Source organism: Ochotona curzoniae, unplaced genomic scaffold (assembly GCF_017591425.1).
Source record: "Ochotona curzoniae isolate NIBS_2020 unplaced genomic scaffold, NIBS_Ocur_1.0 contig_50, whole genome shotgun sequence".
NCBI lineage: Eukaryota > Metazoa > Chordata > Mammalia > Lagomorpha > Ochotonidae > Ochotona > Ochotona curzoniae.
Window position 1 is genome coordinate 746742 of NW_024466446.1, and position 25475 is coordinate 772216.

At 43.5% G+C, this 25475-nt stretch overlaps 1 protein-coding gene across 1 annotated transcript in view; it reads right to left on the reverse strand.

Moving 5' to 3' along the window:
• Positions 1-25475, reverse strand: part of TRPM6 (transient receptor potential cation channel subfamily M member 6) — a 74765-nt gene that overhangs the window by 9468 nt on the left and 39822 nt on the right. The window contains 13 exon segments of the mRNA XM_040988730.1: positions 2946-3151; positions 4830-4912; positions 5164-5450; positions 7119-7184; positions 8571-8621; positions 10393-10418; positions 12704-12762; positions 14839-14930; positions 15451-15454; positions 15929-16045; positions 18138-18274; positions 18423-19549; positions 25152-25284. Coding sequence (XP_040844664.1) covers positions 2946-3151; positions 4830-4912; positions 5164-5450; positions 7119-7184; positions 8571-8621; positions 10393-10418; positions 12704-12762; positions 14839-14930; positions 15451-15454; positions 15929-16045; positions 18138-18274; positions 18423-19549; positions 25152-25284 — 2388 coding nt within the window.

Sequence of the window (25475 nt, forward strand, 5' to 3'; positions counted from 1 at the left end):
ACCGGCGCCCATATGGGATCCCGGGCGTGCAAGGTGAGGACCTTTAACCACTTGCGCCACCGCGCCGGGCCCACATGTAAGCTTTTAAGTGAAAGATGACCAGAAGGCTTCAGGATAATTACAAACGATTGGAAATTGGCCAAGCCTCTTCCAAGATTCAGCTTTGTCTATGGGTGTGACAGTTTCTAGGATTATGATTAGCACTCACTGGAAGAAAGTAAGGACGTGGAGAAATAATCAACTTCCTCAGTGTTTCTCATTCCTTCTCTCCTTCTCAACAGAGTGGCCATGCCACTAAGCGAGGGCGTTTCACTGCACAACTCAAACTTGCAGTCTCCCTGCTGTACCGCCGCAACCACAGAGTTCAGGTTGGACTCCTCACAATGCAGATTAACCTCCAAAGAGCCACATAAAACTAACACTATCACAATAACTCGCGGGCTTCTCTGCAGTGGTCTTGTCTGACTCCAGCCCCTTGAGAGCCCTATATCAGAAGGGTATAATGCCATGTTGTCACTATACAACAGAGGCAAGTGGAACTCAAGGTGGTTACTGCCCCGGGTCACTGCAGGAATTACACGGTGAAGCCAAGAGTCAGAGCCAAGCCAAGAGTCTCTGCCCCAAGAAAGCTCTCCTTCCTCCTGACTCTTGCCCCAAGAATCCCGCTCTCCACTCTCACCACCCAGACACCACATGCCATCTCTCCAAAGACCAGAAAGGCAAAGAAATTAAATACACACAAAACCAGATGAAACACCATTAAGCCACTTTTGAAATATATTTGCTTCCTTTTTGCTTTCCAACCTGGTTTGGATTAAATATGCTAATATGCATAGCTCTTTAGCCAAGTGCCTGGCGCAAAATAAGTACTTAGTAAGTGTTAGTTAAAAGCATCACTAGTAATGTCAACGATTTACAATCACTATCATAAGATGCATGTTCTTTCATAAGCTCGTTCCGGTTTGGTCCAAACTCTGATAAGTATCTTGGATTTCATCAATCAGTCTATGATATCCACTCTTCCCTTCCTTGAAGGTCAATGTTTTGACACAGTTTATTTGAAGTGGCCTATTTCTGCAATTCACATAATTGCCCAGCAAAAGAATAAAGTTAATTCCTTTTTTCCCCTAAAACTATCAACATGGTATTTATTCTGTTTAATGTCACTTTGGATTACTAAGAGATGTAAGAATCCCCAAACACAAACATCATTAAACAAAAACCTATTCAAGTGGAATACAAAATACACGGAAGAGTCATCATTAATTCCTTAAAGTTTTTCTTTGTTTTGTTTTGTTTTTTTTGCTTGTTTCTGTTTTTGCTTTTTAAACAACTCCACCCAAAACTCAAAGCACAAAACAGTGAAGCACAGATGAAAGTAATCAGTCTCTCCCCAACTTGAGCTAGAGAAAGATGCCTTGGGCACCAGCACTCTGAGCTTACATGGATCAAGAGCTTGCTGCTTTAAAAGCTGAATCATAATGCTTGTTTTAGTGTTAATATTGCTTCCCAAAATGTTCTGTTTGAGAATTAGAAATGTATTCCAGTCTTGTAAACAACAGGAATCTCAAAGGACAGAGATACTGAGACAGTTTCAAGAATACATTAAAGTCTGGAGCGTGTGACACATATTTCGATTAAAATAATTTGGGTGTCGCATGGACTTTGCCCCTAATGCCCAGAATTGTCTATGGAGTCTTCAGTCTTCAAGCTTGGCTTCCAACAGAGATTCCAGAACTGGACAGCTGGAAATGTCACAGGGGACAAGAAGAGGGCCTAAGTTGTTTAAATGATCAATGGGTATGAGATGCTTCAAGAATAAGATATTATAATGAAAAGATTAGAACCTGTATAGTCAAGGCAGCTTACATTTCCACCATAGTATCCTTTAAGTTGCTGTGCAACTTTGAGAAGCTCTTCTCAACTCTCCCACAATATTTACTTCAAGATGCTGCCTTTGGATCAAATGACATGGCATCCACGAAAGTCCCTAGGCTAAAGCCCCACCCAGTGACTCCAATGACTAAACGTAGACCTTCCTACCTACTTTGCTCTGCCCTGCAAGGAAAGCCTACTGGAGACTCACTGCAGATTCATAAGACACACATGAGGTGTCGATAGTGAGATGTGGTGATCAAAGGTTTCCATTAAATCAGAACATATTGTGTTGCCTCTCTCAGACTCACGTGTTTTCTCATAAGCTGTTGTACCAAGGGTGGAGTAGGTGCTGGTGTGGTAACCTAGGCTATATCCTCCCCTTGCATGCACCAGGATCCCATATGGGTGCTGGTTCATGTCCCAGCTGCTTCACTGTCCATTCAACTCCCTGTTTGTGGCCTAGGAAAGCAGTAGAGGACAGCCCTAAGCCTTGGGACCCTGCGCCCAGATGGGAGACCTGAAAGAAGTTCCTGATTTTGAATCAGCTCAGCTCAGGCCATTGCAACCACTTGGAGAGTGAACCAGCAGATGGAAGATCTTTCTCTGTTTCTTCTCTCTCAAAGTTTACCTTTCCAATAAAAAGTAGAAATAAATCTTCAAAAAAAGGGGGGGATGGGGCAAAGAAGGAAGCTAGATTAGAAATTGCTAAGGCAATAAACCCAAAATCTTGAAGCCAACCATTCAAATTTCCTTGTGTATATAAATGCAAGTTTATGTATATGTAAGTGCAAATCAAAGCCATGAAACTGGAAATTTTGGTGTAATCATACCCCATTCCAGTTCAAAACTTTCAGTGTCTTCAAATTTTGAAAAACTAATTGCTGACCTGCATTTTTCTCTTCATCTAAATGGGAAAAATGATCATTACCACACAATGTCTCTGAAATAAATGTCCCCATCTCCCTTCAAATCTCGATAGAGCAATTATGTATGTTGTCCATCTGGCTCCCACAAGATCGCTGACTCTGCCTCATACTTGTTGTTTCAAATTCCCCACAGCCAATCACCTTGTAAATCCAAAACCAGCAGCTCTCCCCGAGTATACGCGTAGGTCCAGTGAGAGAAAGCCAACATCAGCTCCTCCAGGGTGTTGCAGGGAGTGATCTCATCACCGTTGTTGTTGTTGTACTTCCGGAACTCCCCTGTCATGTACTTCTCAATAGTCAACCATTGGTTGGCCGAATGGCAGTAGATTAAGAAAACTTCCAGGAACCTGGAAGAAGGACAGGGGCCATTAATGCTTCATAGGACTCCAAGAAGTAGGCCTTGCTAAATGAACAGTTAGCAGCAGATGTTACCTAACTCTGATCAGACGCAGTCCCAGGACTCACGCCCTTAGCCTTTCTATGAAAGAATTTGAATGCGAAGATGGAAGATTTTTCTCCATGCTTTCTTGTCTCCCATCTCTTTAGAAAAATCCCCATCTCTTTTATGAGTACTGGACTTTTCTTGCTATGCTCTATAAGCTTCATCCTAAGACCTCAACCCCAAATTATAATGTCTTGAGAAATGAATGCAAGTATGTGAATACAGTAAAATGAAAGTAATGAGGATTCATTCTTATAAAATCCCTAATTTCTTTAAGATATTAGGGGGCAAAACTACACTTCCAATGGGAATATTTTTCTGCCATAATGCTCCCAGACATTAGAAATGACACCCAAGATCTTTCTATTTGGCATAATTAAAATGTTGCCAGAACTTCTTTTTCCCAGTTCAGTAGTTTAAGCTAAAGTATCTCTGAGACATTGAATTCTCTTTCATCAGTCTCACAGAAATGCAGAAGGAAGAACACAAACATAAGGTCAAGAGAATTTTAAATTCTGAGAAGAAACCACCAGAAATTCCTGTTTAAAACAAAAGCCAAGAGCCCTGCATGTTGTCCTAGTGGATAAATCCTTGCTTTGCAACTGCCAGGGGGCCATGTGGGTGCTGGTTCATGTCCTGGTCACTCCACTTCCCTGCCAGCTCTCTGCTTATGGCCTGAGAATTCAGCAGAGGATAGCTCAAAGCCTTGGGATCCTGCACCCACATGCGAGACCCAGAAGAAGCTCCTGGTTCCTGGCTTCAGATCAACTCAGCTCTGGCCATTGCAGCCACTTAGGAAGTAAAACAGTGGATGGAAGATCTTTCTCTTTGTCTCTCCTCTCTGTAAATTTGACTTTCTACTCTCTAATATAAAGAAACCATCATGGAAAGCGTAACTTCAATAACCCAATCCATACTGGGTTTTTTATTTTTTTTGACTGCATCCCATGTGTTTTGATGTTTTTTATTTTCGTTTCATTTATTCCAAATACTTTCTTTCCTCATCGAATTCATCACTGGCTCATGGATTACATGGTGGCATCATTTTTCCCAAGAGACTTCTGTGTTTCCTTTTTGTCACCCATGTGTTGGTTACTCGGTGGCGTGGTTTTTTTTTTCATGGAGCTGTAATTTGTTGTTTTTGTGGCTATTGTTCTGATTATAACAGTTGTGGACCTTCTTTCATGGCTTCTCATTTATGGAAATGTATAGTGATGGAGTACTGGGTTATACCATATCCAGATGTGGGGGTACAATGCAACATGCATTCCTGCTTCCAAACAAAAGACGGACTCCAAGGAAACTGTTGGAAATGTGTAGACAATGGGATGTCAGACTGTCTGACACTGTCTGTACCAGCAATGTCGGGGCACACTTAAATAAGAGACTGATGGAATTATGACTCCTTATGAAGGACTATACCATTGTAGCAACGTGGGGAAAACCTATCGGGGGGTGGAAGTTTGTGGGGGGGGGAAATCCCAAATAAAATAAAATTTTTAAAAATCTGACTTTCCAATAAAAAAAAAATCTTTCCAAAAAATAAGATGAAATAAAAGCCCAAACAGCCAGGATTTCCTCACCTTGGCGTGTAGGGTATGGTACGTGGTTTCACTCGGTTGAAAGTACAGATCAGCTTTTGAGCGGCTCTTTGTTGTTGAATTTCCTACAATATAAAGAACATCGATAAAATATTGATTTATCATGACATGGGTGCTAAAGAATGACCATAAAATACAATAAAGGGTATACAGATGTGACGTATAATCTTACTATGTCCCCAAAGAAGCAGTCCTACAAAATAACAACAAGAAACACCATCAAACAGTAAGACTCCCTTTTGGGCGGAAGACAATGGCAGATCTCCTTTGTATGACTTATCTGTCCCGCCTTGGGATCTCTGAGTCTCAGACTTACCCTGAGACAAAGCTGCAGCACTGTGTTCTCCTGGAAGACTTTATACCACGTCTGCACAACCTCTGGGAGAAAGGACTTCACAATGAACACCTGTCCCGGCTTGAGCACGTCGTCCTCCGACAAAGTGCTGATGACCCGCATGGCTCTGCGGAGGCCCCCACCCATCTCCTCTCGGGACAGCACCTGGATCACGGCAGCTCTGCCACGCTCAGACCAGGAGGACACGCTTTTAGCAAGGTTCAAAGGGGAACTCTCTTCCAGTCTGTACACAGTGACTTCTTCTCCCCCTGCCAAGAGACATGCAGGCAAGGAGTTGAGCCAAGTACCGTGTTCGCGGTATGGACAGCAGCCTAAGTGTCAGACCAGGACCAGCTCTGTTGCCTGCATGATCCAAGCAGCAAGGGGTGAGCAGTGACCAGACCGCGGTAAGGACAAGGGCCTGGCCACATTTTCGTGTTACTGTGTTCTCAGAAAAGGCAGGAAGGGAAGAAGGACAAAATACCCAATAAGATATGAAAATTAGATCGTTCTAATTGTAAACTACAACTGAACAAAAACCAATCCGAAACAGTCGTCTTTGGTTAAGGACAAGTACTTACAGGAGACGATTTAACTTAGTACTGATTACTCTCATTTCCTCAAGGAATCGGATCAGACATTCTTTTCTAATTGCCCTTCCCATGACATATTGACATTAAAAATATTTTGTATATTTGTTTATGTACTATGTCTGCACTTTACAGGTGAAAAATAGTGTTTTTTTTCCCCTGGTCAGAGATGATATTACCCCCACTGAACATTTGTGTGTTTAGCCCAACTGGAGTCAGAGGGCAGCATACTCCCTCCTGGCTTTGTAGTTTGGGGCAAGTTCCTTCAAGCCTCTACATCCTCATCACTAAGACCGGGAAGGTTGTTCAGCTGATGGGGTAGTTGTGTTGATTACATTGACTAGGACTTTAGGTGCAAGGTCAATTCCTTTTAACTGCTCTATAGCATCTACTTCTAGGCAGGGACCATTCTTGAGCCGAGACCACACAAAGCATGGTGTTTGATCCCTCATGACAGGATGGACACGGTTCACCCAGAGCCTTTATCTAGCCTCCATGGCAAGTTCTCACTCCACCTTTGAGTTTTATTCTGTTTTGTTTTGGCAAACACCATGCTGCCTAGCAAGAAAATCCATCCCCTCATTCTCACATCTAACTCCTCATGATAAACACAGCTGAGAATAGCACAGTCATGGATCTCCAAACACTTGGTGCCCAGATAAATGCCACTGAAGACCTCTTCCAGGTTGCGATTCCCAGATGATTTAGAGTAGAACTGAGGATCTGTAAAGCCAGCATGAGTGCAAGAGAAGAAGGCAACCAATGTGTCCCCAAGAGAACACTGCAAGCTGAACTGGGATCAAGAACGACATGGGGTCCTTGACCTACTGTCCATTGGCTCACAGAGAGAAACTGTCAGCCTCAGCTAATGCCAGCTTTTTTTATTTGATAACTTCAACCTTTAAAATTGCATTTATAGTCTGGGGTAAAAGCAATTATACAAACAAAGCGTATACAAACAGATAGATAGATAGATAGATAGATAGATAGATAGATAGATAGATAGATGCAAAGCACTTTGCAGGCCTGATGGCTTTCACGTGTAGACACCAACCGCTCTCTTCCGGGCTCATTACACATGGTCGTCTGTGCTTTTTCTTTCTGATGTGGCCCCAGCCTCAGGTCAGTGCCTGGCAGGTATAATGCTCTTGCTTTCTTCCCGGCTGCTGCTCATATGAGTCTGATTCCCATAGCTTTACACCTGGACCCTAAACACTCACCAAGATTCTCTATTTTAGGAAATTTTCTATTTAAATGATGCTATGTTCTTTTTTTCCTCATTGACCTCTTCTTCAGCTGTTACCCTCCTCCCCTCGCCAAGCCCAGGAAGGTGCAAACACGGCTTACCACACAGTTGGATCGGTGTAAAGGGTATGTTCTGAGAGAGCCTCATTAAGTTGTTCCTTTCAATGGCTGTAAACAAAAGCACATTTGCTATTTCAAATATGCATCAGTGGGCTGAATTTACAGAAGGCCTCGAAAATCCAAATAACATATATAATGTTAAAATATTTAATTTAAAAGATCCATTTTTCATGACCAAAACTTTTATCTATAATTTTTTTAACTCCTTAAAATAGGAAGGATATTCCAGTTTTTGTAACATTTTACATGCCACTGTGTAACATGATCTGGGGCAGGCTACACCTCCAATCTTTGGAATATAAAACCACATACTAATCCAAAGAGATGTGGGACTTCCTTTCAAATGGCCGTTAATCGCCAGCATTGATTGCTGTTCCTTTTCCAAAGCAAATCTGAAGCCCAGTGGGCTATGGGGACACCTACTGTTGATTTTGTGCAATGCACCTTGTTTTCCCAGAGAGAGCTGAAGATGGGTTTTAATTAGAAGCCAGTTATCTACATTTTCATGTTAAGAGGCCTGGCCTACCGAGTCAGAGTCAATATGAGTTACAGTATTCCTCAGTAGAGACTCTGAAACTGACCATTGGAGTCAAAAATAATAGATTCGTGTTGAGCTGAACAAGCCAGTTACAAGAGTTAACTTGAGGTAGAGTCCACTGCAGCACCATCGACCATTGAGGACAGTCCAGGACAAAGCAGCCAGTTGCTGGATGCTGCACAAATGATCTTGGTATGACAATAATGGCAATTATAACATGCACAAGCTTTAGCTTTACATTGAGTGAGCGACTTTATCAGCCAATGCTGCCAGCAACGACACCCCTGAACTCCCTAGAAATCACCCAGTGCCAGAAGTCCAGCTGGTGAGGACGCTGCTTTGCATTTCAAAGTGTTTTCCTCTGAATTCTCAACTAGCCATTTGGCAGACTGCTCCTCGGGCAGGGTGGCAGCAAGGACTCCCACTCTGAAGACAGCAGGAGTAATGCAAAGTGGTGCTGGTTGAGAGAGTCAAGACCCTGGCCCTCTCTGTTTAATAACATCCTTGTGGAACCTACTCTGCAGGACTGGCGTTCACCGAGTTGGCGCACGAGGGGCCCCGGGAGGGGACAAACCCTTCTCCCAACAGCAGCTTCCTCTACCTTTCCCCTAATGCCCGGCATTGCCATCTCTGGCTTGGCACTGGCTTGAAGTTTACAGGGGATGTTTAGATTTCCAGGTTGTCTCTCTCCTGCCCGACTGGGAACTTGCCAACACATTTTTGTTGAAATCTCTTACCAGATCAACGACAAGATACGAAAACGGAATATGTTTCTCATCAGAGCGAGTAACTTTCCAAGGTGAGGACAACAGACCATTCATCGCTATTTCTGGTTACAGGTGTGGAACCCTAGACCTCTGGCTCAGCTCACCCATCCATGTGCAGATGTAGCCTACCTGAATAATGGTGGTGAGACTCTGGAGGGCTTTCCAACGAGGCTGAGATCCCTGAAATTATAGAGCAGACTGGCATTTTAATCACTCGGCTGGAGGTAAATACATGTTTGTGAATATATTGTCTTCAAAATCATTATTGAATTGGTTAATCAGAATGGCTTCTCAATATTTACAAAACTTGCCCAATATCCTTTAACCACGTTACGGTGCATATATGCTGACAGTTTCCAATCATCAATGCAATATCTCCAAACATATTTATATAGGGAATTGGAAGAAGACAGGTAATATTAGCCTTGAAGATAAATTTCCTCTAAACCAATTACACCTCTGGGTTGCGGCAAGCACTCAGCTGCCCATCACATTTCACGACATCCCAGAAGCGCGATTCTCTGAGCTCCCTACCAAGATGCAGAATCCACGGAAAGATATTATTAATACCAAGTTACTAGTAGACTCTGCTGACCTAAAATAACAACAAAATGACAAAAGCACATTAAGAGGCAGATGCCAGAGACAAAGGAGGCTGGCAAACACACCACTGAGGAATCTGGCTACCCAAGGATTATGCACTGGGAACACTCCTCCAAGTTGAACTGTGTGCCGGGAGCAGCCCCTCCCAGCTTTAGGGGCTGTCCTCTGCTCCACTCCTAAACTAGAAGGCTCCAGAGAAATCCTTTGCAACAGTTTTGCCATTTCATAAAATCAAAATTAAAGTGGAGAAACTTTAGTCTCATGGTGGCAACTGCTTTATACCTAGTAGATTAAGCAGCATAATGAGCCCAGTTCTACAGATCTCTCTGGCTTTTTGTTGCTGGGTTAAGAAAGAAGCGAGCCTCGCTTCCTCCAGGCAGGGTGGGGGCAGAAGAGCCTGGTGAAAAGCAAGGTCAGCAAAAAAGACTATGTATTTGATTCCTAAATGAATCCAGAAATAAGAGTCTCTTATTTTCAGGTCCCAGGTTGGGTCATGCCAAGCCTGAGAGATGAGAATAAGATGTGGTCCCTATTCGGGAAGAAAGTAAATACAGCTCGCCAGAGAAAACTGTGTGACTGCAATCATGAAACAGTCTGCCAAGCACATAGTAAAAGGACAAGTACAAGATACACAGCAGAAACACACAGTGCAAGACCCATAGCAGAAATGTACCCCAAGGTTCAGAGAACACGATCAGACCTCCATAGATGAACTGCATGACACACGTCCACGGTGGGAGAGCTGAGTGTTAGCGCAGAGTTTCAACCTGACCTCCTCACTTAAAGGTCTGTAAGATTTTACTCACATCTCTTATATATTTATCAAGTGCCCAGCACTGGTCTATGCTTAAGACCACTGAGAGAGAGGGCGATCTGACTGAGCCCTCAGTTGCCATTGGAGACAGTCTTCTTGCGACCACAAAGGAAACAGGACCCGCACGCGATTGTGAAGAGCGTATTTGAAACAGCACCGCAGGAAAGGTGATAGTAAGAGCTATGAACAGTCCAAATGCGCTTGGGGATAGAGCCTCACTCTCAGGAAACAAGAAAGACAAAACAAACAACAACCACCAATTTAAAAAAAAAAAAAAAACAGGATGAATTGGCGGGAGTGAGAAATCTCACTCAACTCAAAACCAATTCAAAACAAAAAACTTACACCAAATGGCTATAGCTTTGTGTTTATTCCACACTGTGTTTTTCCACTAAATTTTCTAAATATGCACAGTGAGGAAAATATAACCACAATTAAAAATTCCCAGAATCTCAGCAAGACATTGAACCTTGTGATACACCTGATTGGAAAAAAACAAAAAACAAAAAACAATGTTTAAATATAAACACTTACTGTCAACTCCATTTGGACTTCTCGACCTGTTTAAAACAATGATAACACAAAAAGAATGTGAAACAATAGCCCAGAGTGTGGGCCTGGCGTAATGGATAAGGTCCTCTCCTTGAACGCACCATATAGGCGCCAGTTCGTATCCCAGCAGCTCCACTTTCCATCCAGCTCCCTGCTTGAGGCCTGGGAAAGCAGTGGAGGACGGCCCAGAGCCTTGGGACCCCACACCCATGTGGGAGACTCAGAAGAAGTTCCTGGCTCCTGGCTTTGGATCGGCACAGCACCAGCCATTGCGCTCACTTGGGGAGTGAATCACCAGACGGAAGATCCTCCTCTCTGTCTCTCCTCCTCTCTGTACATCTGCCTTTCCAATAAAATAAATAAATCTTTTTTAAAAAAAATAACCCAGAGTGTGAAATATCACTTCTGTTGATTCCTCTCTTTATTGGTACAGAAATTTACAACAGATAGGCATGTAAGCCATTCACTGTATATGCCTTAAGCTAATCGGAAAGCTGTTGTTTTCCAATTAGCTATGTGATCACACAACATACGTAAGATTTAACTGTGCTCACGTTGTTCTGGATCAATTAAACTAACGAGTTCCTGAACTATGCAAAGCAGATGCCTACTAATGAGTCTGCGAATGACTCTGGACAAGCCTACAAATCAGTTTCATTAGCCCACGTGGCCCCTGAATGTTCGCAGGCTGAAATTAACTCTCTTTCAATCGTTACTTGCCCTGCTCAAGTGCACAAGTGGCCACAGGCAAGTATGAATAAATGCAAAGAATATCTCCAGTATTTCAGGTCCTTGGGGAAGAAAGTACAATTACAATTATTGTTTCATTTCATGCTGCAATAACCCACTACTTTGCAAGAGCACAAACTCCTGAAGCTTTGGGAGAGCAAAGTCTTGGTGCTCGTTGAGGCTGCAGGCAGGCGAGCCGGGTGACCGTGATGGGAGCTGCAGAGAAAGACTGACCTGCAGAGCAGATCGTCCTCCACCTGCTTGGACCAACTGCCCTTCCACAGAGCACACGGATCTGAACTCAGCCGATGACCGCTGCATGAAGAGGTACCTTGATAATGCAAGTGGGAATTTCCAGATGACACCACAATCAAAAAAGAATAATCTTTGAGTGCCTTTCAAATCTTACTTTTCTTACTTTTCTAAATAAAAAAAATTTCCATCTACTAGTTCATTCCCCAAACAGCCATAACAACTGGAGCTGGGTTTATGCGAAGCTAAGAGCCAGCAGTCTCTTCCAGGTATCCTACATGAGTACATCCTCCACTGCTTCCCCAGGACACAAGCAGGGAAACGTATGGGAATTGGAGCAGCTGGGACACAAACTGACACTCATAAGGGATGACAGTGCTGCAAGGTGGAGGATCAGCCAATTGAGTCATTGTGCCAGCCCCTCATTCTATTCTTTAAAGATATTCAGTTAAACGCTGGCAGATGGCATAACAGGTAAAGCCACCAGTAACGCTGGCACCCCGTAGGGGAGCGATCCATCTCCCTGCTAACGTTCCTGGGAAAGCAGCAGAGGATGGTCCAAGTGCTTGGGCTCCTGAACCCATGTGAGATTTGGAGAACTGGGAAACGCTCCAGACCAGGCTCCGAGCTCCTGACTTCAGATCAACCCAGGTCTGGCTGCTGTGTCCATTTAAGGAGTGTATCAGCAGATGGAATCTCTCTCTCTCTCTCTCTCTCTCTCTCTCTCTCTCACTCTCTCTTACTCTCTCTCTAACTCTACCTTTCAAATTAAAAAAATACATTTTTAAAAAGATGTTGTAGAGGTCCAGCACAATGGCTTAATTGGCTAATCCTCCACTTGCAACAGCTGAGATTCCTTATGAGCGAATGTTCGTGTCCCGGCTGCTCCACTCCCCTTCCAGCTCCCTGCTTGTGGCCAAAAAAGTGGCAGAGGATGGTTCAAAGCCTTGGGACCCTGCACTCACATGGGAGACCTGGAAGAGGCTCCTGGCTCCCACCTTTGAATCAGCTCAGTTCTAGCCCCTGCAGCCATTTGGGAAGTGAACCAGTGGATGGAAGATCTTTCTCTCTCTCTCTCTCTCCTTCTCTCTGTAAATGTCTTTCCAATAAAAATAAATAAATCTTTAAAAACCAAGAGGGATGGTTCTATTGAGCTGTTGTTTCAGGAAAACTTGGGAAATAAATTATTTTAATTCTGGATATCTAAAGAAAAATGCTGACTTTCTCTTTGCATTCCTTGTTTTGACTAAACTAAGCCTTTTTTGTTTTTCCTATAATGAAGAAGCTTTGAGAAAACAACGGTAATACTCACAGGGAGTTGCTAATGAGGCTGGTGCTCCTGGAAGTCCACCACGAGTCTTCCCTGAGATCCTGAGCAGAAGGCAAGGCCGTCACTCCTGCACACAGGACACCCCCACCCCGCCCTCCCAGGAGCATGATGCAAAACACACTCCATGCAGGAGAGTCCCTTCCTGAACACTTCCCTTTTAATAAACATGAAGCACATGCTAGAAAGAGGTATACTGTTATCAGAACAGTTCAATGAATTAACAAAGTTAGAAGGAAATTACTTTTATGGGAACACTGAGGAGAACTGTAATAAATAGGAAAGTGTTTATAGAAACGGGGCTGGATATACGGCTAGATATCATCAGTAAATGACATTTAAAATGTTACATTCAATTTACCATATTCTATATCCTATTTGAATTTGGCTAACATTGGAAACAAAGTGTGCTACAGGCACTGCTCTGGGCATTTTATTAAGTGCTTCATTTGTTGCCCTTTATTTCATATTAGAGCCAGTATTGTGGCACAGCAAGCTAAGCCTCCGTCTGCTACGTTGGCATCCCCTATGAGAGCTAGTTTGAAACCTGCCTACCACTTCTGATACACCTAGAAAGGAAGCAGAAGATCGCCCAAGGGCTTGGACCCTTGCTACCCCTGCCACCCACACAGGAGATGCAGATGGAGTTCCGAGCTCGTGGCTTCGTCTAGCCTAGCCCCTGCCATTGCAGCCATTTGTGTACTAAATCAGCAGGTGCAAAAGCTCTTCCTGTCCCTGTCTCTCTCTCTCTCTCTCTGTAACTCCGCATTTCAAATAAATACACATTCCCAGTAAGCATTACAAAAACAATCCCATAAGGGCAACATTAATATCCCTTTAAAGATACACCCAAGGAAGCTCAACAGCTGACATACACGTAGCTTTCCAACACAAGAAATGCTAGAGGCAGGATTCAAACCCAGGTTTCCCCACCTACAATCATATCCAAGGAGTCTTCCTACAAGAACAGATAAGGTTGTTTATACAGTTCACAGACTAACATCAAAGCCAAGACTGAAATGAGGCCTCTTGAGTAAGTTAAACTGGCTCACACTTCTCTCATGGTCGGATGACACTTTTTTTAAAAGGACATTTATTGAATCTGTACAAAGAAAAACTAACTGAAAAACAAGAGAATCTGCACAAGAGAAGCGTCGAGGGGGCCTTTACCCCACAAAGCTTCGACGGCCTTCGCCACACCTGCCAAGGGTTCTGTCCAGTCTATGCCTGATGGATCACCCTCGTGACTCAACACTGCCAGCAAGAAGCCATCCCATTCCTGCGAAGCTCCCGTTGCCAAAGATTGCTCCTCTGACGGTCTGAAGCCTGCGTCACAGGGCTACAAGTGTACTGAGAAACTAGCATTGTGACGTGGTAGGAAAAGTCAACACCTGCAAAATCCACACCCCAGCTGAGCACTACTTCAGGTCCGCATCACAGCACGCATGGGGGAGACCTGGAAGAAACTGCTGCCCCTGGCTTCAGACCAGCTTGGCCTAGTGGCTAAATCCTCGCCTTGCACACACCAGGATCCCATATCGGCACCAATTCTAGTCCCAGCAGCCCTGCTTCCCATTCAGCTCCCTGCTTGTGGCCTGGGAAGGTAGTCGAGGACAGCACAAAGCCTTGGGATCCTGCACCCGCATGGGAGACCCAGAAGAGGCTCTCGGGCTCCTGGCTTGAGATTGGTGCAGCTCCAACCATTACAGCCACTTGGGGAATGAATCATCAGACAGAAGATCTTCCTCTCTGTCTCTCCTCCTCTCTGTATATCTGACTTTCTAATAAAAATAAAATGAATCTATTTTTTTTAAAGTGTGTTGAAACATCTTATTTTTCTTCCGTATGATAACTTTAAGCATTTGCAAAAAGTTTCAAGAATTCCTCAATTTTTTTCTTTCATGTATATATCCCTAGAATACATTATTGGACACACAGATGTACTGTAAAAAAAAATGCAGAAACAATAATATGTGATTTTGAAAGAAACAGGATTCACCTAACCATGGCTTCAAAGCAAAGATTTCAATTCAATGCCAAAAAACAGTAGAAGCCAATTAAAGGACACAAAGATGAAAGGAATACACACCCAAAATTTTTAACTATCAAAATCTCGTTACCTCTCGGGACTGTGTTAAATAATCCCCCACTTGTACAGCATGTTGTTCAGTTTCTTCAATTTTCCTTTTCTGACATATGTAAGGTTCTAGACCTTGTTAAAGAAAAAAATTAGAAAATTCAAAAAAAAAATGTGTTACATTCAAATCAGTTCCCTAACAGAAAAATCCGAACACAGTACATTTATTTAAATTTGGACATAGTTTTCTCTTTCTGTCTTTAACAAGTTTTAGCAAGTCTTTACTTTTTCTCTCAAATGATTGAAAGCTATAGGCTCTATTTCTAGTCTTCTATAGCTACTTTTATATTTGTAACAGCTTATACATCTTTATCACAGTTAAAAATTAAATGTTCCACAATCTTCCTTTCTATTAAATATTTTTATATTCACCTTCTCCTGCAATCTATGGGCAATGCTTCATCTACAATACATTTAGTGAGACCAGCGCCATGCTGGCATCGGTGCCAGTCCCAGGCTGCTCCACATCCGACCAGGGTCCCTGATCATGTACCTGGGGAAGTAGCAGAGGATGACACAACTGCCCGAGCCCACAGACACGTCCGGGCTCATTTCCAATCCCATGCCTCATTGTCTCTATGACAAACATGTGGACCTGTCTTCTCTCTTCTACAAATACATTCTCGTTAAACTTGAAAAACCGTGAAATAAACGTTCTGTCTGGGCAGGAGAAGATAAGTCTCATTCAATCCACTGAGTTCTGCGTGGGGACCTATACTGGTGTCCCACTAACAACGTGTCAGATGAGTCAATCTTCCTGAGCCATAAGCCACACTAAACAATGCTCTCTGGCAAAAGCACTCCAAGTCAGGCTCAACAGCTTCGCACATAAAACTCTTCAAATCTTAATTTTTCTTTCCTCGATTCTTGTAACTATTCCTTTCAAGAAACAAAATTCCATCTCTTTCAAAAAATTTTTACAGCAAGAGGTAGTTCCCTGCCTAAGAGTGGGCCTCTGTCTCCTCATCTCTCTCTGGAAGAATAGCAAAGACCATCATGGAACTTAAAAACATACCCCGAGAAAACTCCACCAGGCTTCTGGCATTCAAGACTGGCGACTCTCTCTTATTTACACGATGAAGTTTGGACGCTGTTGGCCACTGTTTGCCATAGTTCTCCTCTGGTTTGTTGTTTTCTCCTGGCTCTGAATTCAACTGGTCACTTGGACAGCAGGCGTTGACTGTTATAACCTAGACAGAAAGACACTGGTTAGAATACAATGATACTAGTCTGAAACCATCTTTGAGACACACCAATCGAGGCGCCATGGTGAAAAACAGCAAGGAGTAACAATGGCTGCATTTTGAACCAAATGGGAAGCTTGATACATGCCTGCTCCCATGGAGGCTGGCACCTGCAAGCACTTGTAATCTCTTTGCAGTCATGATTAAAAAGTCAGGGAAAGGGGCTGGTGCTGCAGCACAGTATGCTTAGCTGCTGCCTGCAGCTCCGGCATTCTGCATAAGCATCAGTTTGAGTCCTGGCTGCTCCAATTCTGAACGCAGTTAATTAGTGCTCGTTAACCTGGGCAGGAACAGGAACCTGGCTTGTGGCTAAAAACACCTAGACTAATTGGACTCAGCTGTATCCAATTGCTTGGCTAACGGATTTGGGATAAGAGTATATAAGGAGAGATGAAGCAGCAATAAAGAGAGACTTCGGAGAGACTTACACCATCACTGGTCTCCTGTGGGTGCTTCATCCGCAGACCCTTTCCCTGTCCACATTACTGGCTCTGTTGCTGGCTCTGCTGGCGGGAGCAGCCCCCAAGTCCCTGGAGCCCTGATGCCATGTGAGAACTGGTTCCTGGCTTCAGGCTGCGCCCAGCCTAATCACTGTGGCCATTTGGAGAGCGAACCAGTGGATGGAAGATCTCTGCTCTCCTCTCTTTCTGTAGCACCACTTTTCAAATAATCAAACGTGCAACCAGCATATTGGCACATCAGATGAAGTCTCCACCCGTGACCAAGCCACAGTGACTCTAGCTGTGGCCAAGACCCCCCTGTGAGTCTGATATGGATGCTGATTCTTAGGAAGGAAAGAGGGAAGGAAGGAAGGAAGGAAAGAGAGAAAGAGAGAGAGAAAGAAAGAGAGAAAGAGAGAAAGAGAGAAAGAAAGAAAGAAAGAAAGAAAGAAAGAAAGAAAGAAAGAAAGAAAGAAAGAAAGAAAGAAAGAAAGAAAGAAAGAAAGAAAGAAAGGAAGGAAGGAAGGAAGGAAGGAAGGAAGAGAAAGAAATCGTGTCATTTGAAATAACACAGGTGGAACTGGAGGTCATTATGTTAAGTGAAATGAGGCACACACAGAAAACAAGCAGCACATAATATCATTCATATGTGGAACGTTCAAATGTTGATTTCACACAAGTTAACAGTAGAAAAATGGTTACTGTACCAGGGACAGAAAAGGGTGGAGAGGAATATTTGATTTGCAGGCACTAAGTAATAGGAGAAAGAAGTGCTGGTGTTCTAGAGGATAACCATAGAAAACAATAATGTACTTTTCCAAAGAAGAATAGAGTTAAAATAAGGAATGCTGAACATTTTCACAATAAAGTATTAATTTTCCAGGAGCCAGATATGAACATGACACAACATACACAGGTACTGAAACATCACAAAGGAGCCCCTCAACATTCCATCTTATGCATCACTTAAAAAGAAAATGTCTTTTGAAACTCTTAAATTTCTTTAAGACAAAACCTGATCCTAAAAATGGGCAAGATATTTGAACAGATGCATCACAAATCATACAGATGGTAAACAAACACATGAAAAGACTCCAGGCATTTTTGTCACTGCAGAAATACAAATAAAACCATCGTAAGATACCACTACACAAGGAATGCTACGGATAAACTTGAGAGAGTGTGCGTACTGAGGACTGGTGACACTGTGTGGGGCTGAAAGTTTCATCAGCTACAGGCGGATGCTCAAAACGGCCACTGGCAAGCTTCTTCAAAAATTAAACACCTAAGCCATAGGAGTCAAGAATATTTCTGAAGAATTCATAAACATATATATGTGTACATGTGTGTGTATTTGCATACCATGTTTATTTCCTCTTTTTGGGGGGCAGCCAAAAGCAGAAAGCAAGCTAAATGTGCTTCAAAATCCAGCGCAGAATAATAAATTACAGTAAATCCACTCTTGTGACTTAAATCTGTGCACCTTCCAGTACAGTGCTGTGTGGTAGTATGGTACTTTAAAAAGAAGACAGCCAAGCCGAGATAGGCTTCTGCCCTTAGTCACCAAACCCCTGGAAGTCAGAGCGGGTCTGGCTTACCGGCACTTGCAGCCTCTGCGTCTTCTTTCTTCTTGACATTCTCATGTTCTTTGTCAACATGTTTGCTTTGATCCACGCTGCCCCTGTGCATCTTGAGCTTTCTGTAAGGTAAATGGTTTATGTAAGCAAGTTTAAGACTGAATGTTGGGAGAAGGGACGCTTTGTTTTCTAAAAAGAACTGAGAGGATGAGGAAAAGGGGAATTTAGTCACGAGTCAGATTTGAAAAATGGTAATGATGAAAGAATTTCGTATGTCTTTTTTCTTTTAAGTCTACTCACTTTTACTCCTACAGATCTTCATCAACTTCTCTTCCTTGCAGAATCTAAAACTGTGGCTTTTAAAGAAGCACCTGTCTTTGTGGAAAGGACGGATCCACAAAGGTGTATTTGGCCGCACCTCCGAGCAGTTACCAGTCTGGGTCAGTGCCGCTGAACTGTCACACAGGGATCTGCTTTGACTCTGCATCTGGCTTTGCGAACCCTGTGCGGAACCACTGCTAGGCGTGGAGGGCAAGCAGCTCTGCCACTTTTTCTTGATGCTCAACAGATCAGTTTCATCACCTTCCGAAAATGCCCAGTTGACATATCCACCAGCAGCGCGCATGCTCTTGGCTTGAGAAGGGAGGGAGGTCATTGCCCCCGGTGTAGGTGTGCAATCCAGAATGGGCAGAGCTGGCTTCCCTTTGTCTTGTGTGCCAGGTGTCTGACTGACTGCACCATGCCTCTGCTTGGCTTCAGCCACTGCTGCCTTCTCTGAGGCCACTGGGCTCTGCCAGTGTGGATGATCAGTAATCTCGCTCTGATGCGTCTGTTCAGATGCCAGTCTGCCTGCACCTGTTTCCATGTAGGGTCTGGACAGAGGCAAGAGTGTCCTGGCAGGAAAAGGAACTTGTTTTAAATAAGAAGGGATCAGGAGAAACTTGCCATACTTGGAGTGTGCGTGACTGCCGATGGACATCCCAGAAGCAGCTACACTTTTTTCCGATGCTGGCTCTTTTTCATCATCTCTCACACCGGAAGTCTCTCTCTGACTGTCTGAATCCTCAAGAAGAGTTCTCCTTTGCGATCCTGGCTGGTGCTGGCTTCTAGCCAGGCTCCGTAGCAAAGAAGGGGGCATGCTGTAATACTGGAACTTCTTTCTGCTGGAGAGCCCCATGCTGCCTAACACCTCTGTGCAGATGACATTGTTCCAGCTGTGCGGAAGTTTTCTGCGATCGGAATGCTCCCTCTTAACCAGAAGAGCCCTGTCCTCTTGCAAAGTGTCAACAGCAGAAAGAATTTTGAGGGCATCGACTGTCAGAGCAGAGAGGTCCTGCAGATGTCCCACCTGGCTGTCCAGAGACAGTAAGGAGTCCTTTATGAAAGACACCTTGTCATTCATTTCTTTCAGGTGAAAGTACATTTCTGTAACCCTATTGGTGAAGAGAAAAACAAAACCGATAGATACATGAAGCCCATGGGAGTTGCCTTGATCACTTCCTGTCTTACACCTCTTTCTAGTAAGTTCCACAGCCTTATCTGCTTCCAGAGTTAAAATCTGTCTTCCCCGTTCACTCCTTTAGCTACCCCAGTACCAAAATAAGGAAAAAAATCATGTGTCTCCATTCCTAGCCCTTATTTCTTCCTAATATTTCAGAACCACATTTCTAGTGTCTTGTTTGATAATCAAAGGGATTATCTGATCATTTATTCCACTTTTATTAAATAATCTATATGACAAAAACTTGAACACTTCCCATTGACAAGGAAAAAGGAAATCTTGAAGAGGTAAAACAACCTCAGTAAGTAATCAAAGATGAAAATTTTTTAACTTTTAAAAGATTTTCAAAACGTTTGACAGGCACAGTTATACAGAGAGGAGATTGTTGACCCGCTGTTTCACTCCACAAATAACCACAATAGCTACGACTGGGCCAGATTTAGAAGCCAGGAGCCAAGAGGTTCTTCCAGGGGTCCCACAAGGATACAAGAAAGCAAACACTTGAGCCATCTTCTGAGGCTTTTCCAGGCACATTAGCAAGGAGCTGGACCAGAAGCTGACCAGCCAGGACTTGAACCTGTATTTGTACTGGATGTTGCATTACAGGAAGCGGCTTAACCAGCTGAGCCACTATGCCAGCCCCCAAAGCTGAAAATTAAGATAATAATAACTTTGTACTCATTGCAACATTTGTTGCAATCTAGCAAATTTGAGGGTGGGCATTTCACCTCGTTGTTAATCCACAGGCTGAGATACCTACATCCCCACCTCAGAGTACCGGCTTTCAGTTCTGGCTTCAGTCTGACTTTCAGCTTCCTGGTAATGTGGACCTTGAAGGATAGTGGGTGATAGCTCAGATACTGGGAACCCTCTTGCTCATATGGGAGACTGGGATCGACCCCTAGACCCTGACTTCAGCCTTGGCCGTTGCAAGAATTTAGAAAGTAAACCAATAGTTGGGAGATTCCTTTGTCTCTGCTTCTCTCCCTCCTTCCCCCCTCCCTTCTTCATTGCCTCTCAAATAAATGATTTTTTTAAAATAAACTTAGCCAATTTATACAGGGATTGAAACAATGTTGAGAAGAAAGCAATACTATAAGCAACGAATACAAAGAGACTGCACTTTCACTAAGCTGAAGCAGACAGATGCTTGTTACTGCTGAGATCACACACAACAGTGTCCACAGCTGTTTTCTTCCTCTATGTCTGGAGGGAGTGGCACAGCTATGGATGTCTGTAACATTTTCTGCATTATATACTTCTAAAGTTTCTATGAAGCTTTCATAGGCACAAAAACAATGAAAGTTAAAAATATATTTACAAAGAATGATTGGCAAAAATGTATTTGATGAAGAAAGGTGAATGGCATAATTTCAGCGGCAAATGTGTAGAAGAATATATGTGAGCTGGCACGCTCAGCCACAACCGGCAATGCCACATCCAATATGGACTTTGGCAGCTCTGCTTCTGACCCAGCTCCCCGCTAGTGTGCCTAGGAAAGCAGTACAATAAGCCCAAAAGCTTGGGGCTCCTGCCACCTGCACAGGAGAGTCAAATGAAGCTGCTGGCTCCTGGCTCCTGGCTCCTGGCTCCTGGCTCCTGGCTCTCGGCAAAAGCCTTCTTTGCCTGGCTGCTGAAGCCATTTGGGAAGCAAACCAGTGGATGAATAACCTCTCTGCCTTTCTCTTTCTCTCTCTCTTTAACTCTTTCAAATAAATAAATAAAATATTAAAAAAAAAACAGAGAGAAAAGATGTGAAAAGACCAAATTTCCACAGTGATCACTAGCTTATGATATGAGAGTTTATATTTTTTTATTTTCTTACTAAGATGTTTTTTCTCATTTGTGAGAGATGGGTATGGTTTCAACTTCACAATAACTAAAATCTGATAAATAAGGTTTAAAATATTAAAAATAACCAAGGATGGTATCTAATCGACAGGTGCGTGGCTGACCCCACCACCTGCACATGATCAAAGAGGCCCCTGAGCCACACAGAAGCAAGGAAGAGGTCGCTAAACCACGAAGAGCTCAACACTCAGATGTAGCAAGAATTCCCCAAAGCAGTGTGAGCGCTTCCATCCTAGAACACGTCTCAAGGCGCAGAAATCGAGTGATCTTCCACTTTCCCTTCCTGGAAGCTGCGTGAATAGGAATGAAACGGTAAACAGGGTGGTGCTTTTCCATTTTTATTGCAGCCCCCTGAGTGGGTAGGCCAGTCAGTCTCTTCTTGCTTTTTACCTCCAGAGCTCAATAGCAGTTTAATAAATATCTCCTGACCTTCTGAAACCTGCAAAATTAGAATTGGCAAGGATGATGCAGGAAACAGCACGAAATATATGTGTATTCTCTCCCAAATATCCTTAATTAGAGCGTCTCTAGGCAGCACACTGTTTTATCTAATTCAGAAACAGTACAGTCTGCACAGCCGTAATGGAGGCTCATTAAGTTCCATTAGCAGCAATCACATCGAATGGACACAATAGAAACCAGCAAACTATTCACGGCGACAGGTAACACGCCACAATAGGAGCCCGTTAGACAAATAACCTGCTCACCTCTGATCGGGTCCTCTTGCTTTTAAGGCACTTACTTTCTAAAGCTCAGTGTCCTGAGCCACATACATCTTAATTATATTCCTAGACCACCAAATACACTAATTTCATCTAGCCTTTCAGTCATTCTGACACATTAAAATAAATCCTTATCATTTTACTTTCCTCTGTGCAAAGTATGAGAGCAGGAGATGAGTAGGGTACTTGTTTCATTGTAGGTCTTCAGACAAGTTATTTTAAAATCAGACAACAGGTACAATTATAATCATCATGTAATTAATATTCACTGAGTACTCAACACGTGCAAGGCATTTTACGAAGGTTCCACATGTTCTATTTAATTTTGCGCATATCGCAACATACCAGCTGGGCATGTCTGTTATTTTCACTAAACACAGGCTGGATCACGTAGCCACAGTGTGCTGCCCCAGACCAACTCCATGACAGATGCACGAACCACTGCACTCCACTTCATCCATTTCAGCGACCATCTGGGACACAGGCAAGCTCTCTTGGGGATCCCAGAGACCCACGATGTGCTAAGTCAACCCTACCAACACGTAACACACTGGGAGGTGAACCCAGAGGTTCCACAGTAAGGCTCACAGTCAAACAGGAGTGAGACCTTCTCAACCTGGAACTCGACTGTTGAGTTTTAACTTTTCAAAAGTCACAGCATTTTCCAAGTATAAGGTACACAGACATGTTTGACATGGAAAACACCTAGAAACATCTTCTGTGACAAAACAGAGACAAGAGTAGGTTGGCTAACCCTGCTGGGGAGCAGGGGAGTCGGGGGAACCTGGTGTCCCACCAGGACAACTAAGACCTCAAACAGCCCCCAGGACATTCTCTTCTTCCTCTTTCGCCACTCATCTAGTTGCAAAAGGTTATGCAACTCTTCTGTAGAAGCAGCTTCTCACACAAACATCATCCTCATTTCTCCTCCCTCCACCTACATGACCTTCGGTCTGTACTTCCTTGGTGAGGACCTCAGAAATGAAGCCAACAAGTACTTCCGTGTAAAAACAGCCCCATTGTGATAACTCTATCCAGGGAAAAACAACGACTACAGAGGAAGGTAAATTAGAGCTTCGTGTCCAAATTCATAGCCCCCTAAAATGATCCATATTTTTCTACCCACAAGGCCTCTGCTCTAATTCCAAGAAAAAGATATAGGACTTACAGCTGATGAACATTTCTGGATTTTGCATGTTATTGTCATGAAATGACTTGTTGATTTGGGTCAGTGCTGTGGCCACCACCTGTGACACCAGCATCCCACAGAGGCACCAGTTCAAATGTTGGCTGCTTGCTTCTATTGTGTCTGAAAAGGCAGCACAACACGGCTGAATGCTTGGCTTGCAGTTTCTATGTGGTCCTGCTATTTGGGGGGTAAGCCAACAGATACAAGATCTCTCTCTCTATCTCATTCTCTCTCTTTCTCTTCATCCCTCTCCCTCACCACTGCCTTTCAAATAAATAAATGAATGTTTTAAAAATATACAGAGACACAGAGGAAGACCAACGGAGCAGAAGAGAAACATCAGAGGGGAGTCCACACATGTACAGCCATCTTTGACAAGAGAACAGAAAACAACCCAGGGAAGAGAGACGGTCTCTTGTACGAATGCTCTTGGGACGACTGGATACCAGCCACCAGACCTGAGAAACAATATCCCCACCTGTCACCACACACAGAGATCAACTCTAAGTGGATAAAAGATCTAAGCCCACACCCAGAAATCATCAACATGTCAGAAAAAAAAAAATGTAGGAAATACTATACAAGATAAAGGTACAGGCAAAGACTTCCTAGGAAAAATCATCAAAAGCAAAGAAAATCAAGACCAAAATAGACGAATGGGACTACATTAAGCTCAGAAGTTTCTGCACAGCAAAGAAAACAATAACAAAGGAAAAAACAACCAACACAGAAAATCTTTGCACACCACACAACAGACAAGGGGCTAATACCCAGCATACACAAACAACTCCAGAATAACCATAACAATGGAAAAAAAACAGTGGAGAAATGGGCAATGGAAATGAGCAGACATTTTCCAAAGGAACAAATCTAAATGGCTAACGGTTCATGTTCCTAGTAATAAGCGAAATTCAAATTAAAACGACACTGAGGTTCCACTTAACGCCAGTGAGAATGGGCCACGTACAGAAGACTACCAACAAGACCTGCTGGCAAGGATTTAGGGAAAAGGGAACTCTACCCCACTGCTGATGGAGTTGTAGGCTACACTGCAACCATTATCAAGGTCAATACTCAGGCAACTGAAAATCCAGCTACCATATGACCTGGCAATCCCACTTCTAGGAATATAGACAAAGGACCTGATACGTGAGAAAGCAATGTGCATCCCACCTTCATTGCAGCACAATCAACAGTTACAAAAACATGGGAAGAAAACCTAGACGCCCATTATAGAGGATGGATAAAAACTGTGGTTCATTTCATGTTCATTGGATGTCTGTCCTTCCTTATTTTTTTGTTCATTTTCCTTACCCCTTTTACCCACAGCACAGCACAGGGAATCTTGGCTGACCCATGACTCAGCCCTGAAATGCTCCATATCGGGGACCCTGGGATGGTTGGGATGCTGGGTGTGGCTTCTCCCCTTATCTCTCCCCTCCCCGCAGAGACAGGGAGGCAAAAAGAGAATGTCAAAACAATGGTCTCACCCACTTTCCTTTAGCCCTTGACCCTCCGCACCCTAATCAAATATGTAGAATATATCAGAAATAAAATTTATACAATTAAAAAAAGAAGAAGAGCTCCTGGAATATACTAGATGTCCAATAGGCATTCATGGATCACTTGCCTAGTCCACACCACTAAATTCTTCAGTTCTGGAAAACCCAGGGGCTCCAGGGTGCAAACACAGATCCTCCTCCTCGCTCAGCCATTCTGAACCGAGGTTTGACAGCAGCTTGCAGGGTTGACAAGAAGGATGTCGGGTTTACCTTTCTGATGCCACTCGGATACGCTCCTCAAAGCTGCAGTTCAGCTCTTCCATCTTCTCATGGAAGTACGTCTCCACACACTGCTCTTCAAAGTCGTGAAGTCTTTTCAGATCTTCCTTACTCAGGTAGAGCTCTGTGGGGGGAAAGAAACGGCACACACGTTGGGGTGAGTGTTGAGACAAGGCACTCCGCTCTGCCTGTGGGTTGAGTATGTCCCCTAAAGCTCATGCAATGAAACTTTGGCCTCTCTGTCTCTCCTCCTCTATGTATATCTGACTTTCCAAGTAAAAATGAATAAATCTGTAAAAAAAAAAAAAAAAGAAA